The sequence below is a fragment of the Castanea sativa genome, chromosome 8 (genome assembly GCF_040712315.1).
Source record: "Castanea sativa cultivar Marrone di Chiusa Pesio chromosome 8, ASM4071231v1".
In the NCBI taxonomy this organism is placed as follows: Eukaryota; Viridiplantae; Streptophyta; class Magnoliopsida; order Fagales; family Fagaceae; genus Castanea; species Castanea sativa.
In genome coordinates, this window is record NC_134020.1 from 45,858,381 (window position 1) to 45,876,678 (window position 18,298).

At 31.5% G+C, this 18,298-nt stretch overlaps 1 protein-coding gene across 1 annotated transcript; it reads left to right on the forward strand.

Moving 5' to 3' along the window:
- The first annotated feature begins 11,976 nt into the window (after nt 1–11,976).
- LOC142607785 (uncharacterized protein At2g27730, mitochondrial) lies at nt 11,977–16,232 on the forward strand. Its single transcript, XM_075779414.1, has 4 exons — nt 11,977–12,133; nt 13,014–13,134; nt 14,920–14,958; nt 15,655–16,232. Exons 2-4 carry the CDS (start codon nt 13,033–13,035, stop codon nt 15,868–15,870), a joined length of 357 nt encoding a protein of 118 aa, XP_075635529.1. The 5' UTR covers nt 11,977–12,133; nt 13,014–13,032; the 3' UTR covers nt 15,871–16,232.
- The last annotated feature ends 2,066 nt before the right edge of the window (nt 16,233–18,298 follow it).

The window sequence follows — 18,298 nt, forward strand, 5'->3', positions numbered from 1 at the left end:
TTTCTTGAGTATCATTCTTGTCTCTCCTTTTTTTGTTCCTCTAATTTTTTCCCTCTATTTTTCCTTTTCCATCTTTTTCCACTTTTCTGCATTCCTTTCATTGGTTTGCTGCTTCAGCTCAGACTAAGAAAGTCCAGGAATGATAACCTTCTTCTCAATCTAATTAGTTGATTATGTAACTAAGCTCCTAGCTAGCTTAGCTAAGTCTAACGACCAGGGACGGAGTCATTCTTTGACCATTGGATTTTGGGAAATTTTATATGTGAGCTTCATTTAGTATTGTTATTTCATCTTAAGAAATAACAATAGTTCAACCTTTATATGAATAAAATGTTAAGACCATGTGTGAGTTTTATTTTATTTTATTTTTTAGATAGTGAGTTTTATCTTTTAGTTTAATTGAATAATTAATTTCATAATGAAATATAAAAGTGGATTTTCATTTTTGTTTAAACTCTAGCATCAACCGCCCTTAAAAAAAATTGACTTCAATACTGCTAACAACCTTTGTTTGTATACATTTGTATAGTATACTCCTTGCGTAATTGGAGTATAGTATAGTATAGTATAGTATAGTATAGTATACTCTTATACTATACTATACATTGCTCTTGCATTTGAATAGTTGTAAACACGCACACATATTTCTTTTATAAGTAATAAAGATTTATTGGGAATAAAAAAAGAGATAACTAAGTAAGTAAACTATATAAGTGATACAATCAATTACATAAATTACATAAATCTAACTAAATCAAAAGTGAAAATAAAGATTGGTTTCTCGATGCTAAAAACCAATCCATTAAGGTTCTAAAAAAAAATAACTTGAGATCTAAAATAACTTCTTCTCTCCCTCAAATCCATCTCTCTCTCTCTCTCCATCCTCTCACCGTGAAATTTGCCACTTTCCCTCAATCCATTAAGAACTTGACGTTGCAATTTCGAGTAATCTCCAGTGATCTGCATCTCTATTCATAGGTCCAAAACCCCTTTCTTTCATATCGAATTGAATTTGTTCGTGTGTGTGTGTTTTTGTTTATTGTTAGGATTTTAGAAATATGACCTCTCCATAAAATGTTTCTAATTAACTGTTCAAACATCATTTAGTTAGTTTTTATCTTTAAATTTCAGTTATATGTTAATAATCTGTTTGGGAGCTAAGAAAATGTGGGCAACTATAATGTGATTGGGGCTTTTTAGTTTATGAACTTAGGAAACAAGTATACTCTTGATTTTTTTTTTTTTAATTAAAGGTATATTCCTCACATTCTACTAATAGGCTCGCCATGCCGCACTGCAACATGTGCTTGATCCATATATAATTTGCCTTCTAATTTGCCATGTGTTGATTCACTGCTCTAACGGTGCATTGAGGCAATAATCAATTATGGAATTGATTTGGTTGGTTTAAGTTTTCAATTCTCCATTAGGGTAATGTTGTTGCTCATGCTTTAGCTATGAGAGCAAAGTTCTCTTCTCCTTTATAGTCTTCAGAAATTGCTAGTTTTGTACTTGCTTATTTTCCCAATTGATTTGATAAAATTTGATCGGTCTTTTTTCTATAAAAAAAAATAAAAAATCCTTTCTCCATTAGACTTATTTAAATAAAAAAATAAAAAGTTTTCATCTCTCCATTAAATTCCATGAATAGATAAATTCTAGTTTAGGTTTGATGTTCCAGAGGTGCCTATTGAGGAAGATTAATTGACTGCCCGAAATGATAATGCCCACTGTGATTTGTTATATTTTTCCCACTATCTATGAGACTGAATTAGCCATCATGTTTAAACTATTGAATTTTACATTCCTAATAAATATTTGCAAGATTTATTTGCACTACATCCATGTTGGATTACAAGGTTTGCTCAAGCCTATCATGCACACCCATTTATACAAGTGATTAGTATGTCCCTCAATAAAATTTTCTACATTTATTTTCCTCAACTCTTTCTATTTTTGTTTGTATTTGAGCTGTGTGGTTTTCGTTTGGATCTTTCTATGTGTTTATTGTGCTTTATACACTTTATACATTCATATCTATGCTGCCTAACAAGAAATACCCACTTGTTAATAATAATAACAAATTACTTATTTTGTGCAGGTTTCATCATGCATCCTAAGGTTAATGAGTCATATTCTGCGGTATTAGCCTTGTGGCCAGGTATTTTTTACCACCACCCCATCACGTATTGCATATGTAAATCTTGTTCAAATTTGTTGTTCATTTTTGGGATTCCAAGTATTTTAATTACAACTTTATGTAGTCATGATGCATACTTTCTTTATTCTTTATAAGTTTTTTTTTTTTTTTTTTAATGTTACAGTTGATTTCAAAACAACTAATGATTCTACTTTTCTGTTATAACCACTAGTACTTGTATCTTGGACTGGAAAGCACGGGAGAGGCTAAATGGTTGCCGTACTTGTGTCGGACGCAACTGGGACGCAGGGTGCAGCTTGGATGCAATTGTATGCACATCCCACAAGATTTTTTATTTTATTTTTATAAATCTGATACGATTGAAACACAACCTTTGGAATTTCAGCCAATATTGGCTGAAATAAAAGGTTTGGCCAGCATGGCCTTTGGTTTTTATTTTTATTTTTATATAATCTGGAACAATGGAACTAATTAATTTGTAAGACTAAAAAAAATAGAGAAGAAAAAGAAGAAAGCACAAATTTATGTCTTGTACCTCTTGGTAGACAAAATTGTGGCTCCCATGTGTGTCTCTAGAACTTTTAGAGGAATTTCATTTTCTTACACTGCAAGTGACGTCTAAGACATGCCATATGGTCAGCACACCGATTCAATTGTCTAAAACGGTGAACAGTTTGAGTCCACTATCCTATACAATGACCTTAATATCCTCGAAATGAGAATTTAGTATATTAGGGACTATGCGCTTGTTCATCACAAAATCAATGGAATCTTTACAATCCCCAACAATTACCCAACAAACCAGTCACTTACTCTTTGACTTTGGAGATCATCCAATGATTTTAAATGTGGATGGGTTAGTTGTATATGCAGGAGATTTTGGACATGTAGGGTAAATTATTGTAATAGATTGCAAAGAATTAACAAAAATAATTTGGGTTAAATTATTGCAACGGTATCTTTATTGTAATAGATAATTGTTTCATATTTTTTTTATTACAATAGATTGTAAAATAATTGAAATCAGATCATTATAATAATATATTCATTGCAGCTTCATGTTTGTCATTGCAATAGATTATAAAATAATTGATATTTTTATTATTGCAATGTTATATTTGTTACGATAAGCTATCTCCTTGAAATTTCTATTGCAATATATTGCAAAATAATTGGTATCAAGTTATTACAACGGTTTCTTCAATCTAACTTATTGAATAAAAATTTTGATTTCTTCAATTTAAGTTATTGCAAAAAACTTTCTAAATCATATTATATATAATAAAACTTGGGCTTAGACGTTGTGGTTACGCCATGTAGCTTCACTAAATTGCAGAGATTTTATTAAATTTTTAGATTTTTAAACAAATAAAAATGAATAATATACTACCAAGACTCTAATTCATTCATTTTTATCATTAAGTAGTTTATCTCTTAAAATAAAATAAAGAAATAAAAAGTTGTATATCGTGAATTATTGGCTCAAAGAATGAACTTGGATATTGATAAACTTGCTCAATCCTAGCTCAAGTTGCAGAGTCCCTTTCGCATTCTCCTAAAACAAAATGGAGAGTCAGTAACGCGAAGACAAAAAATTGTAGAGCTTCACGTAAAGATAGATATATTTGGCATTCCCTACCTAATCTCAGATCAGAATTCTGAAACTCAAACCCTTCAATCTCTTTGAGTTTGTAATACAAATAGTGCAGAACCACCTATGATGTCCCAGCATCTCCCGAACGAGGTTATGTACGACATCCTGACTTGGCTACCAGTGAAATCTATGATCCGCTTCAGGTGTGTTTCCAAATCTTGGAACTCCATATTCACCAACCCTATTTTCATTACCGCACACTTTAACTTCAACCAAGCCAAATGTTAATCAAATAACAGTCACAATGGTTTTCTTCTATATACATATAAGATTTCATATAATATCAAAGAATTGCGTACCGTTTTTTATAAAGTATTTTAAAAAAAAAAAAACTAATATGTAAGTAACCTAAACTTCTTGATTAGGTAACTTCAAGGAGTTTAGAGTATTTGATTTTTACTTGGACTCCTTTTCTAGGTGGAGTATGTATATATATATATATATATACACACACCGTTAGTTGGTGTAGTTTTTCATTCTCCAACTTATTGTACAGTTTTATTATTTAGGCTTCCATTTTTCTACCCACAATCATGTAGGTATGTATTTTTTACTCTATTTTTTTATTATTATAATCAATTAAATACATTTTATGTATTTGTTGCCTTTTGTTTAAGCTAATTTCCTTATGTTTTTCTTTTTTTGAGGGAGTAATTTCCTTATGTTTGATCTAATTCATATGTTAATGGTTTGATCCAATTTAATTATTTTGTTGTCCGATATATATGTAAGTTGTCGTAGTAAATTCCAATCATAGACTATTAAATTTACATACAATTTTGCAATCTATATGGTACTTTGTTTTTTTTAACTCTATTTAATTTTCTTCTTGATTTTTTTTTCTTCAGGTTTGTCAAAAAAGATTTCAAGCATCCTAAGAAAGGTTTGTAATCTAGATGTAGAACTTTGCAATTTTTTTATTTATTAAAACAAAGGTTTTATTCCTCGAATAGTTCTATCTTTAAAAAGTGGCCAATTTTAATGTTACTTTGTCTAAAGATTTTAATCATTAATATTATTGTTAACAATACTACAAATCACATATGCGAATAGTTTAATACATGTAACTACAAATGATATTATAGCACAATTGGTATCTTATAAGATAATTTTGTATTAAGATGCTATCATTTTATATTTGATAGTTGTTATACCAATGCAATTTATTCCTTTCGTTATAAAAATTACTTATTTGGTTATAATAATTATATATATTCTACAAGTTTTAACTTAAAACTGTGCAACGTGCTAGTTTCACTAAATTGCAAAAAAATTATTAAATTTTTAGATTTTTACATAACTAAAAAGGAATAGTATACTACTAGGACTCTAATTCATTCTTATCATTAAATAAAATTAGATTAACATTATTTTTTATTTGTTAGGATATATTTCTTAAATTAAGGGATAATATTTAACATACAAAAATTTAATTTACTAAATTTTCAAATTTTTAATTCTACTATAAATCTATCCCAAGAAACAGTATATATCTTCGTTAATTTGATAATCTCTATCTATCCCAAAATACAAATCTATCAGAATTACTTATAGCTATCAACCACGTTCTCTTTCTCTCTTTTTAAAATTTTTTTTTTATATATTCTACGTTATGTTGAATCATTTTTTTTCTTCATTCTATTTATATGACCTTTCTTTAATTCCAATTTTTATGGGATAAAAACAAACACATTGATTAGATATTTTTAATTGCAATAAGATTTAAATGGATTGTATTTCAAATGGAACTCTACCAATATATATAACCTTTCATATCCTTTTAGGAGTGACGCTTACTTTAATATGTGAATGCTTAAATCCCATAACAATGCAGGTGTACAATCTTTTTATATTATTATTATTATTATTATTATTATTATTATTATTATTTTCTTTGGTGTTACTATTGGTTTTTTGTCTTCATGTGATTTTAATTAATGAATTCAAAACATTGTCAAGTTTTTGAAGGCTCCTTTGTTTTTGTTTTTTTTTTTTATTAAATTGATTAGCTTTTGTGTATTGGTTGCCTTTTGTTTAAACTAATTTTCTTAGCTTTGATCTAATTTATATGCTTAGGGTCTTAGAATTAATAATTAAATATGGTTAGAACTAATAGATTAATTTTAACAATTTTCTTATTTGATTTTTATATTACATCAAATTATCAAGATGTTCTACACGTGTATTCTTGAATTATCAATTTTAATTTTAATTTACAATATTATCAAGATTGTATTAATTTTAGATTTATCAATTGTTTAGTACATTTTTAAAAAAATAATTGTCAATTTAAAATTCAATTTGGAATTATCAATTTAATTTAGTTTTAGAAAGAAATCATACCCCTTATTTTAGTGAGATAATTATTTATACTTGATAATTTTTTCTTTTATCTTTATTGAATCTTTAACTTTTTAGGTAGCTTTTGTTAGCGTTACATTGATTCTTCATCTCAAGATGAGGCTTCCATTGCTACTATGGATAGGTACGTGTCTCATGCAAGTATATATGAACTTAAATTGCCTTTCAATATTTTGAATACTTTATTATTTTGCTAGATGTGATTAGGCTCAAAAGTATATGCTTCATTATTTTTCTAGATCATTTAAATGCAATAAAACTAAGTTAATGGGATTTATTTTATATAATTTATCAAACAAAATGAAATATATTTTGTCGAGTATGATTTATTCATGTTGGTCCCTTTTTACTTTTTATTTTTATTTTGAATATCAACATTTATTTATGTAAAGTGTGATAGAATTATGTATCTGTTTGCAACATTAATTAATTTTTTTTTGCTAATTATTAGTATAATTTTCTATTCCCAACAAATTCTTCATTAATCTTTTTATTTTTTTGGTTTTAAATTGCAAAATTTTGGAAATTTAATCCCCGAATTTTCAAAATCTTTAAAAAGTCATCACTTTTTTTAGAATTATAGTTGTCATTCTTCCAGTATCAATCGTTTTTATGCATTGATTATTTTTACTCTTGGGCCATCGTTATAAAATAGGTTTTTTTTTTCCCTTGCGATTATGGAACTTATTTGACTAAAGTAGTAAAATCAAAGTGGAAATGATAGCTCTGTATATAAAAAAAAAAAATTTATTTTAAAGCCTGGTATTAAATGGTCATAGACTCATATGCAATTTTACAATCTATATGGTTCAATTTTTTTTTAACTCAGTTTAATTTTTTTCTTGATTTTGTTTTCCAGGTTTGTCATAAAAGATTTCAAGCATCCTAAGAAATGTGTGTAATCTATGTGTAGAGCTCTGCAAATTTTTTTTTTCATTTACACGTAGTGTCTTTCTTACAATTCAAACTATTCATTTACTTTTTGTTTTCAAATAAATTTTGTATTATATGAATTTATGTTTAGAACAAATTAAAGGTTATTACTCTCTGAATAGTTCTATCTCTTAAAAGTGGTCAATTATAATAAAGATTTTAATAAAAAACAATGATGAAGAAGAACGAGGATACTCTAAAAACATAGTGTACAAATAGGTATTCAAAGATTTTTCGAATGTAAAAAAATATTATTTTTAACAATACTTCAAGTCGCTAACAAATTAGTACTTATTTTGTTATAATTATTATTAAAATATATAATTATTTATACATATATTTTATAAGTTTTTTCATAAAACCGTGCAACGCACAGGCCTATAACTAGTTCAATTTAGTATTGAAGCCTCTATTGTAATTGAAAATTATAAATTATTGCAGATAATTATTGTTAATGTAATAATTTACTAGTTACAATTGCAATGACTTTTAAGTTTTAGATGTGATATTATGTCTAATATCACTATACTAATTTTGTTGTATTAACACTTGATGTAATAGACTTATTTTGGTGTAGTGATAGGTAGAGTTCAATACTGTGATGGGAGCATTATTGTGCTTGCTATGGCTATCATCTTTTCAGGATATATTCCTAGTATAATAATATGTAATTATAAAAAAGTATAGTATGTAATTATAAAAAAAAGTATAGGTGTGCATGCATACTATACTCTTTCTTGATTAATTTCTATGTAAATTTTCTATAAATTTTTTTACAAACTATGCATGTTTTGTTTGTTTGTTTAGGTGTGCACCAATGTATTCACCAAAAGAATCGATATAGACCATAGTGTATACTATATGGATCTGCACTTCTGCAGTACCATATGGTGGACAAGAACATGACTCTTCGAATCAAGGATCTCACCCTTTGAATGGCAGATCTGTGATGTTTATCCATCCAAGGATGCTTTGCAGGTTAATTCTTTACCTAACTAGAATAGCAAACTTTGCAAACAATATATCATATAACAATCTCTAACATTTCCCCCCACTAAAACATTACATAACAAACTCTCCAAACATTTCCCCCCTAATTAATCATTAAATGAACTATGTATTGTCAATTGAAAAACTAAATAAACATAAACTAAATAATCCTAGTCATCAAACCTTCACAACTCCACGCTTTCCTATTGGCCAGCTAGTCTATAAATACATTCAAATGTTCCCACCTCTCATACATGTTAGAGAGAAAATTTTAGAGAGAGAGCAGAGAGAGGGAGAGCGCGATTGCGATTGCTAGAGCGAGAGCGAGAGAAAGAGAAACAGAGCAAGCAAAGATTGAAGAGACTAACGAAAGACTGAGAAATGAATGAACAGGTAAACTTTTTGTTTTTTTTTTGTTTTTTGTAATAATTATTATTGTTGTTGTTTTATTTTGTTTATGTAATAATATATATATATATATATATATATATATATTTTTTTTTTTGTAGAAGTACACATTTTCAAGCTTTGGTGGTAACAACTTTGAGATAAGAAAGAGTAAAATAATACACTATAACAAAAAATATTTATTACAATAAAAAAAACGTTGCAATAACATCAGAGTCATTTGTAATAGTTTATACAAAGTGTTTCAATAAAATTTGAGGTAAAAGGTTTGTGTTAAAAAAAAATTTGTTGCAATAAACCTTAAATATTGTAATGACAATTTTGATGTAATAATATATTTGTTGTTGCAATAAACAATTTACTATTTGAATATCTTGTAGCAATAGGCTATTATTTCATGAATTTTATTGCAATAGATTGCAAGGAATTGACAAAAATAATTTGGGTCAAATTATTGCAACAGTATCTTTATTGTAATAGATAATTGTTTAATATTTTTTATTACAATAGATTGTAAAATAATTGAAATTAGATCAATATAATAATATATTCATTGCAGCTTCACGTTTGTCATGGCACACCCATTTATACAAGTGATTAGTATGTCCCTCAATAAAATTTTCTACATTTATTTTTCTCAACTCTTTCTATTTTTGTTTGTATTTGGGTTGTGTGGTTTTCGTTTGGATCTTTCTATGTGTTTGTTGTGCTTTATACACTTTATACATTCATATCCATGCTACCTAATAAGAAATATCCACTTTACTTGTTAATAATAATAACAAATTACTTATTTTGTGCAAATTTCATCATGCATCCTAAGGTTAAGGAGTCACATCCCACGGTATTAGCCTTGTATCTAGGTATTTTTACCACCACCCCATCATGTATTGCACATGTAAATCTTGTTCAAATTTGTTGTTCATTTTTGGGATTTCAAGTTTTCTAATTACAACTTTATGTAGTCATGATGCATACTTTCTTTATTCTTTATAAGTGTTTTTTTTTTTTTGGTTATGTTATGGTTGATTCCAAAACAACTGATGATTTTACTTTTCTATTATAACCGCTAATACTTCTATCTTGGATTGGAAAGCACGGGAGAGGCTAAATGGTTGCTGTACTTGTGTCGGACGTAATTGGTGTGAGATTTTGAGCTTAAGGTGGTTAACAATGGCAGAATCTTAAAGAATAGAAAATGAAAGAAAAGTGTGTGTGTGAGAGAGAGAGAGAGAGAGAGAGAGAGAAAATTTCTGTATTGAAATGAATTGATTAAGCAAGCTCAGAGTAATACATTACAACACACTATATATACACCAAAATAGATTAATCTAAAACCTTCTAGAAGGTTCTATTCTAACAGACTCATAACTACTCCTATAACCAACTATCGTAATTCCCGGACTGACAGTTGAGAGCTTGAGGAACAGCTCTAAAGCCATACCATAACTGAGTAACAAAACAAAACACTACTGAGAAGAGTCTGAATAAAGAAGAAACCCAGAGTCCAAAACGACACAGTCTTGATTAACGTAAAACGTCACCTTTTCACCACTTCATTCAAGCAAGCTTCATTAAATGCCATCGTTTCACTACTTCATTAAACATACTTCACTTAAGTAGAACGACATTGTTTTGGCCTTTGACAAATGACCGTTGATAAACTAGCTGTTACTCATCGTCTTCATCTCGTGCAATCTAAGTTACTTCCTTACTTCCTTTAACATCCCCCCTCAAAACCATGGGGTCAACAGACACCATGATTTTGGATCGAAGGAAGCCAAAACGAGCAGTAGAAAGGCTCTTGGTGAATATGTTGGCTAATTGATCCCTAGTAGCAACATATTTGACTTGCAAATCCCTGCGCAAGACACGCTCCCTAACAAAGTGGTAGTCCACCTCCACATATTTAGTGCGAGCATGGAAAACAGGGTTAGAGGCAATAATGAGGGCGATGGCATTATCACACCATAGGTTTAGGGGAGTGGGAAGAAATACACCAAGATCTTTTAGGACTTGGCGAAGCCAAGATAATTCAACTGCTGTTGTGGCTAAGGCGCGATACTCAGATTCTGTGGAAGAGCGTGAAACGGTGTCTTGCTTCTTGGCACTCCAGGTGATACGATTGTAGCCAAGGTACACTAAATAGCCAATGGTGGAGCGCCTGTCAAAAGGATCACCAGCCCAATCCGAATCAGAAAAGGCTGAAAGGGAAAGAGGGCCAGGTTGAAGGAAAGTCCCAAAATGAAGTGTAACATTGAGACATTTGAGAATTCGCTTAGCTGCAATCAAGTGAGTATCAGTAGGATTGGCGATAAATTGACACACTTGGTGGACTGAGAAACTCAGATCAGGGCGTGTGAAAAGCATTACTTACATCTAGTTGTCTCAAGGGCCAATTAAATTGAATAGCAAGAGAGAGAATCATTCTAATTGTTGAAGGCTTGATGACTGGACTGAAAGTCTCCTCAAAATCAATACCATACTGTTGGTGAAATCCTTTTGCAACGAATCTAGCCTTGTATCTGCTAATATTGCCATCGCTGTTATGCTTGAGTTTAAACACCCACTTGCAACCAACCACATTTTTTGCTGGAGAATGGGGCACTAGAGACCATGTACCCTATCTTTGAAGGGTAGCAAACTCCTTATTCATTGCCTTACACCACTGAGGGTGTTGAACAGCAACTTTAAAGGAGGGTGGTTCAGTGATAGTGTAATTAGGCTTGGCAACCTTAGTTAAACCAAATGCAGCTTTAGAGGTAGTCTTAGCAAGCATAGCTTTTGGCTTAGAAATACCATTCTTAGATCTTGTCACCATAGGATGGGAATTAGTAGTTAAAGGAACCTGAACTATAGAAGTCACATGTGGTATTATGGTAGAGGGATCAGGTACAGATGATGGTGAAAGGACAGGTGGAATGGAGAGATGGACAGGTTGTGATGCAGAAGGCTGTGGTTATGGGGACTGTGAAGTGGCAGAAAGAGGAACAGTAGGTATAGGTAAGGAGGAAAGGGATTGACCAGAGGAAGATAAAGGCACAGATTGTGTTGGATGATTGTGAGGGTTAGAAGTAGGACTCATGGTAGGTGAGGTGAGTGGAGAAATGTGAACAGAAGGAGAAAATTGATGTAAAGGTGGGTTTGTGGACAGTGACTGACCAGAAGACATAATCTTAAGATATTAACATACGGTTTGTGGTTTAGTATGCTAAATCTTCAACTTAATGGTAGATGACTTATTAAAATTTTTGTTATGATATACCCACTGGAGCCTCTGTCGATTAAATAAGAGATCTGTGATACGCCATAAGTTGAAACTCTTAAAAAAAAAAAGAAAAAAAAAAAAGAAAAAAAGAAAAGCAAAAGGGCTACAAAATGGTTTTATTTTATTCTATTTTTAGTTTTATTTTAAAATTTGTTATGCATAAAAATTAGGCTAAAATAGTAAAATGCAAATTAGACTCGAACTTCCAAGGAATCAATTCTTATCTTAAATCGGACGGCGAATAACTTCCAGCCAACTCTCAGGTATAAAATTAAAACCACAAAAACCGAAACCACACTCTTCTAAACACCTACACCTCTCATACTCTCACTCTTTTTATCATTCTGCGAATTGCTTGGTGAGCCATTTCTCTCTCTCTCCCTCTCTTTTTCTCTCAGATCTCTCTCTTTCACATTTTGTGCAATATTTTTTCCCTATTATGTAATTGGTTTGGTCCTAATTTTTGTTTTCACAGTTATTTCCTTATATACATCTTTAGCTGGAAATTCTATTGACTATCCGATTCATAATTAGTATTTCTAGTCTCTTCCATTGTATATATATACTTAGATGGACTTGTATATGTTCAGGTTTTTCGCAATTTGATTGTGAAGTGACCGGTGTTGTAATTTTTATGAAATTAATTGTTAGGGTTTTTTTTTTTTTAACCGTTGGGAAAAAAATTACTTTGATGCACATGAAATGTCTAAAGATTCTTTGAACAATCATATTCCATGGAAATGGGTATCTATATGTCTGTGTGTGATTCAATGGAATGTGTCCTGTGAAATGAATAAGGAACTTATTGGTATAACAGTAAAAGGTTGCATTTCTTATATTGAATGTGGTTGTGAACTTGTAATCATAATGCTATATACGACAGCGAAGTTCGCTAATCGACCCATTTGAATTAAGAAGTGATTTTGACAATGGCCCAATGGGTTTTATTTCAAATGGCACTGCTTCCCCTTTTAAGAGTAAGGTGGAGAGTGAGGTGACAATGAATCATGGGTTGCATTTAGGTAGGCGGATCTTTCTGTTTGTTAATGACCATCTACTGTGGGATGTACCAAATATACGAGGAAATTATCAACGAGTCATAAAATTTAAACGTGCAGTCTAAGCACATTTATACAGTAATGTTCACAAGATTCTGATTTAGTTTTATGATTTGATCGTGCGAGTAAAGTTGTGTTGGGTTTATTGTATTAAGTTATCATCCATTATCTCATTTACAGGGAAAATATTCCAATTTCAATGGCGACAAGGGTAGCTACAAGATTTGTGTCTCGAAGGTTTTCCAGCAGTGGCAAAATGCTTAGCGAGGAGGAAAAAGCTGCTGAAAATGTTTACATTAAGGTAATCTAGGAAGCCCCATATTTTATTTTTGGAACCTTTTCATCGTCGCATGCTGCGAGACAAGGATGTTATCAAGATGTAGAGGGAATTATGTATATGTTTATGTAATTTCCTTCCTTAGTTTGAACCTATTTTTCTCATTTTATCATATATTGATGTACTCTATTATCTTGCCTTCCTCTTGTTATATCTTGTTTATTGGAATATTGTTTTATTTGGCCATTTTAAATCCAAGAACTGGGTTTTGGTATTTATTGAAAAAAAGTGATTCGTGTTGAGTATGGTTGAGTATTCCAGCTGAAACTAATGTGGTCAGTTGGTTGGGGCAAGGCGCCATTTGGAATATATAACAGTTAAAAAAAAACTAATTTATGTTTTCCCCCTTTTTCTGTGAGCTGAGGTGGTGAGAGTGAGACTACAATGGTCAGTTTAATGCCTTACTACTTTAGCAGAGATCCATGATAATCCTTGCAATGGGTATTGAAAGTTAGTTAATCAATTTGGCCAAATGATATGGTTTTGGATTATAGTTTGATTGTGTACTGACTCTTCATTTTTGGAACTAGTGTTCTATATTTACTATGCAAATGCTATATTAATTAGTATTATTATTATTTTTAATGTGCATGTGTAATAACACAACTTATTCATTTATAAAATCTCTTTTATTTTCTCTTGCTTGTGTTGATTATGATAGTAAATTTAGGTATGAACAGGATAGTTTTCAAGATACTTGCCTTGAAGAGGACAGGAACTGTTAGGATATTTATATAGTAGCCCTAAACTAAATTTGAGAAATTGATTGAGAACTAAGTTCATTCCCCTGTACTATGGGATATGGATTTGTAAATGAGCAGGGGAAAAAAACCGAAAAATATTGCTGAAAAATCTGATTTACACATGGAAACACCAGTTGGAAGTTGTTAGGATTTATATAATTAGTAAAATGAATTGAGAACACTTTTTTTGAAGATTAAACTTATACTTTTTACAAATTTAAAATCATAGTACGTCAAAATGGTGGTGAAGTCCAGATGGAGAAGTGTAATAGATCTTGATTTTCTAAACAATGCTAGGTTTATTATTATATTAGTTGTTGGATTTTCTGTTTATAATTATCACCACCATAAGATTTTTTTGAGTATCTAAGTTTTATCTATGTTACAACATGTGTGCTTGTTACTGTGCATGTGTGGACAGAGAAACAATGGGAGGAAAAGAATGAAGTGGGGAGCGGGTGCCAATTATCTAGAAAATCATTATCAAGCCCAAGTAGACATAAATTTTTCTGTGAATTGTTAGCACTAGGTTTACTGGGTTTCCTCCCCCGTTGATTAACGGATGATAATCTAATTGTTCTTTACTTAAAGATCTTGAAAACATCCTTTTGGCGGAGAGGAATGCCTTGTCATTGAAAAGAGATAATGAGATTGATGTGAAGTTTGTTTGGTGGGAGTTGTGTTGTTCCTTTGAGCATTGATTAAGCAAGGGGTTTGAGTAGAAATTATGACTAAATCAGAGGTCCCAGTATTAAATTAGAGAGGATGGTTGATATTGGTAATTTACAAAGTCTGGGATTTCTGTTAAACTTCTCTAGCACAGTTATATCTGACTTTGGATAAAAATCTCTCTCTCTCTCTCTCTCTCTCTATATATATATGTTTGCCATAATGAGTGATCTGATTATATCTTCCGATCACAATTTACAACAGAGTATCTGCTTTTTTATCATGTCTGTAGTGCTTTTGTGTCTGTGTCTTGACAAATCTTTTCGTAATAATGCAGAAAGTTGAGCAAGAGAAATTGGAGAAGCTTGCGCGGAAGGTATGAACAAGTATACCTTGTCTGTCTGCATCTGTGTGTTTAGACTTTGGTGAATTTATGCACTGTGTGATTATATTAAAGATCTTGCTTTTCAACTTAAGCTTATATAGTCATATTTGATACTTAGGATCTTGCTTGATGTGGCTTGTTTAAAAAAAAGTAGAGATGATTATCAAACAGGGGTTCACAGTGTATGCAGTTGTGTTTTAAACTGTCTTTACTCTCTCTTAAATGGTTAAATAGTTTCTTAGTTTGCTATGTATTAGTTACTTTTTGAGCTACTGTTCCAAAACTCGGTTGATTTGTTTGGTTTGCCTATGTTCAGTACTTTGGTTAATTGACTAGGACCTTGAAAGTCAAAACTTGACTGAACTCCATAGACTAGATGGAACCGTGTCAGCTTAATATATTACGTATCCATTGCAGTTAAAATTAATTTTGATGGTCTCATCCAGCAAAAAAAAAAAAAAAATGGCATTTTTTATTGTCACATATTGAATTGGGCTATTGAGTTAGCTCTATTTTTTTTTTTTTTTTCTTTTTCAACTTCCATATCAGCTCAAGTTTCATGCCGAAGCCTTTAGGAATGTGGTACAAATTAGATATTCCATTCTCTCTATGGGAACTTAGTTTGCTTGATATCCTTATGTAGTTATCCCTGGAAAAATGTAATGCTTAATGAGTTGATGTTCTCAGGGCCCTAAACCAGAAGAAAAACCTGCCACAAGCTCAGGAGGATCGGCCACAGATGCCAAACCAACCAGCTCATCCTCAGCATCTGGAGCGTCAACTGAAAAAGTATCCACTGACAAGCACCGGAACTATGCAGTTCTAGCTGGTACTATCACAGTTCTCGCTTCTCTTGGATGGTACCTTAAAGGTACTGCAAAGAAGCCAGAAGTCCAGGACTGAGGTTACTGTGCTTTGACATGAACAGTTAAAAAAGATGATTAGTAGTTTTCTTTACACTACTGGATCTTTGGCAGGAGTCTAATAAAGATACATCAACTTCACTGTGCTCCCTCTCTGTATTTGTTGCATCAGATTATAACTGCCTTTTATGTGCTTTTATAATTCTTGAGTTTGGCATGGGTTCATGGTGACCCCATTTCGGAGAATATTTACAATGTGGAGGCACTATTCAAAGTTTTTTTTTCACAGTGCAATTGTTTTAATATTGTCAATTCTATGACATGGGATGGCAGGTGATGGTTATCATTGTTATTAGCAGATGAGAATGAAATACAAGCTTCAGCAAAATTTTGTTTCGTTAATTAATCAACTTCAGCATGAGAACTGAATACTAGTTATTCGTTAATTAGTAATTTGTTTGTGTTCCTTGAATAGAAGCAAAGTACCAACCTCGAAAAGACTATACATAGCAAATATAGCTTGCACAAAATTGATCCTTCTGTGGACAGGAAGTTATTTTGGTTACACTGAGTAGAGTTTTCATGGCTAATCAGCCCTTATCTTTTCTTACTTTTATTATTTGAGAAGATTGCCCTTATCAAAATCATGTGACAATGTTAACTTCATTTATAAAAGTAGTTAATCACTACTCTTACATCTTTGTTCCGTTGTCGGCTCTCTGCTTAGTTGTATTGGTTGGTGCTGATGCTATCCCTCATCTCTTCTCTTCCAATAGATGATGTGTCAACGGTGCACTTATGGATAATATGACTCGACCCATCAATTACTCTTCTTTGTTCATTTCAAATAAAAAGAAAGGTATATTTACTTAATTTGAGACAAATTAGAGGACATGTGAAAGGTAAGAAAAAAGAGAAAGACTATATATAGGACTTGTGTTCATTGACTTTTTAAATAAGACTATATTTGAGCATTTCAAAATGATATTGATGATCAACAATATGTAATTGACAGGGTAAATAAAACCAAATTCATTATATTTTCACCAACTGTCACATGCAGTTTTGTTGTTGGCGTGTGAGTGTATTCCCTTATTTTATTTTCTTTTCCTTATCTCATCCTTCTTCCCCTATGTGTGTGTGTGTGTGTTTATCAAATAAAAAAAGACACCTAGTGTTGTCGAGTCATCCCACATCGGTAAGGTGTGATATTAAAAAGGGGTTTATCACTTATTTCACGACACTAATTGCCACATGCAGTTTAGGTGTTGGCGTGTGAGTGTATTCCATTATCTCATCCCCTTCTCCTATATATGTGTACTTAAAAGTTCAAGGAAATAACATTCAATAAAATTGGGATGATACCTATAAAAGAAAATTTGTATAAAAAGAAATTGAAATACCGTGTTAGGGTTTCTAAAAATTATAGTAGAAGGCAATTAACAAAATTCCATCAAATATATATGATTAAATATCAATCTACGATTTTTGCTTCATAATTATTACTCTTTATTATTAGATTAAGACACCAATCGAATTTTGGTGTAAATCAAATTAAAATCTAAAATATATTGTTCAACAGCAAAAGGCTTTACTAGTTGTTATGGAATTACAAGTTTTTTCAATACATAAATTCTTTATTGGGATAATTATAGTAAACCCACCGGTGGTATGGTCCATTTTCACTTTACCTACCTGTGGTTCAATCATTTACACTTTGCCCACCTAAGGTTAGTTTCGTTAGCCTTTCGTAACCCACCTCTTCGTTTGCCGTTAGAAAAACACATTTTTAGGTAAAAACAAATATAACAAGAATAAAAAAGTTAGGGTTTTTGATTGCTGAAGAACTTCTAAAGAATAAATTGAAGGAATACAAATCAAATATAAATAAAAAAATCCAATAGCTTCCAGACCCAACTCCTTCATTTATTTATTATTTTTTCTCCCTCTTCATCTCTATCTCTCTAACTTCTCCCTCTCTTCAAACCCAACCCACTCACGACATCACCCACAATCCACCATCAACCAAAAACAACATTGTCATCATCTCTATCTCTCTGACTTCTCCCTCTCTTCAAACCCAACCAACTCACGGCATCACCCACAATTTACTATTAACCAAAAACGACGCCATTGTAGTCAGTGGCTGCAGTGAAAATTTCAATTTCGTTCCTCTCCATTGAGTTCGAAGATTGCGTTGTGGGCAAGATGGCTTGGCAAGAGGGTGACTGGGAGAGAGATGGGTCGGCGAGAAGGAACAAAGATGGCTAATCGAATAGAGAGCTTGGGTGAGCGTGAGCGGCTAGTTGAGGAAGACGAATGAATTGGACCAACATAGCAGCATTGAACGAAGCAATGGTGGCGGTGAATGGAGCAATGACAAACGAATATTGCAGCAGTGCAAGTTCTAGCTTTGGCTATGGGTTCCTTTGCGTTAAGTTGGACTCCGACTATGACTTCGATCCGCC

What these genes read in the sequence shown, in the direction of transcription:
- LOC142607785 (XM_075779414.1), top strand. Translation starts at nt 13,033, where the DNA reads ATGGCGACAAGGGTAGCTACAAGATTTGTGTCTCGAAGGTTTTCCAGC. An exon ending in CTGAAAATGTTTACATTAAG is followed by an intron (nt 13,135 to 14,919) that starts GTAATCTAGGAA and finishes GTAATAATGCAG; the next exon opens with AAAGTTGAGCAAGAGAAATT. An exon ending in TGGAGAAGCTTGCGCGGAAG is followed by an intron (nt 14,959 to 15,654) that starts GTATGAACAAGT and finishes TGATGTTCTCAG; the next exon opens with GGCCCTAAACCAGAAGAAAA.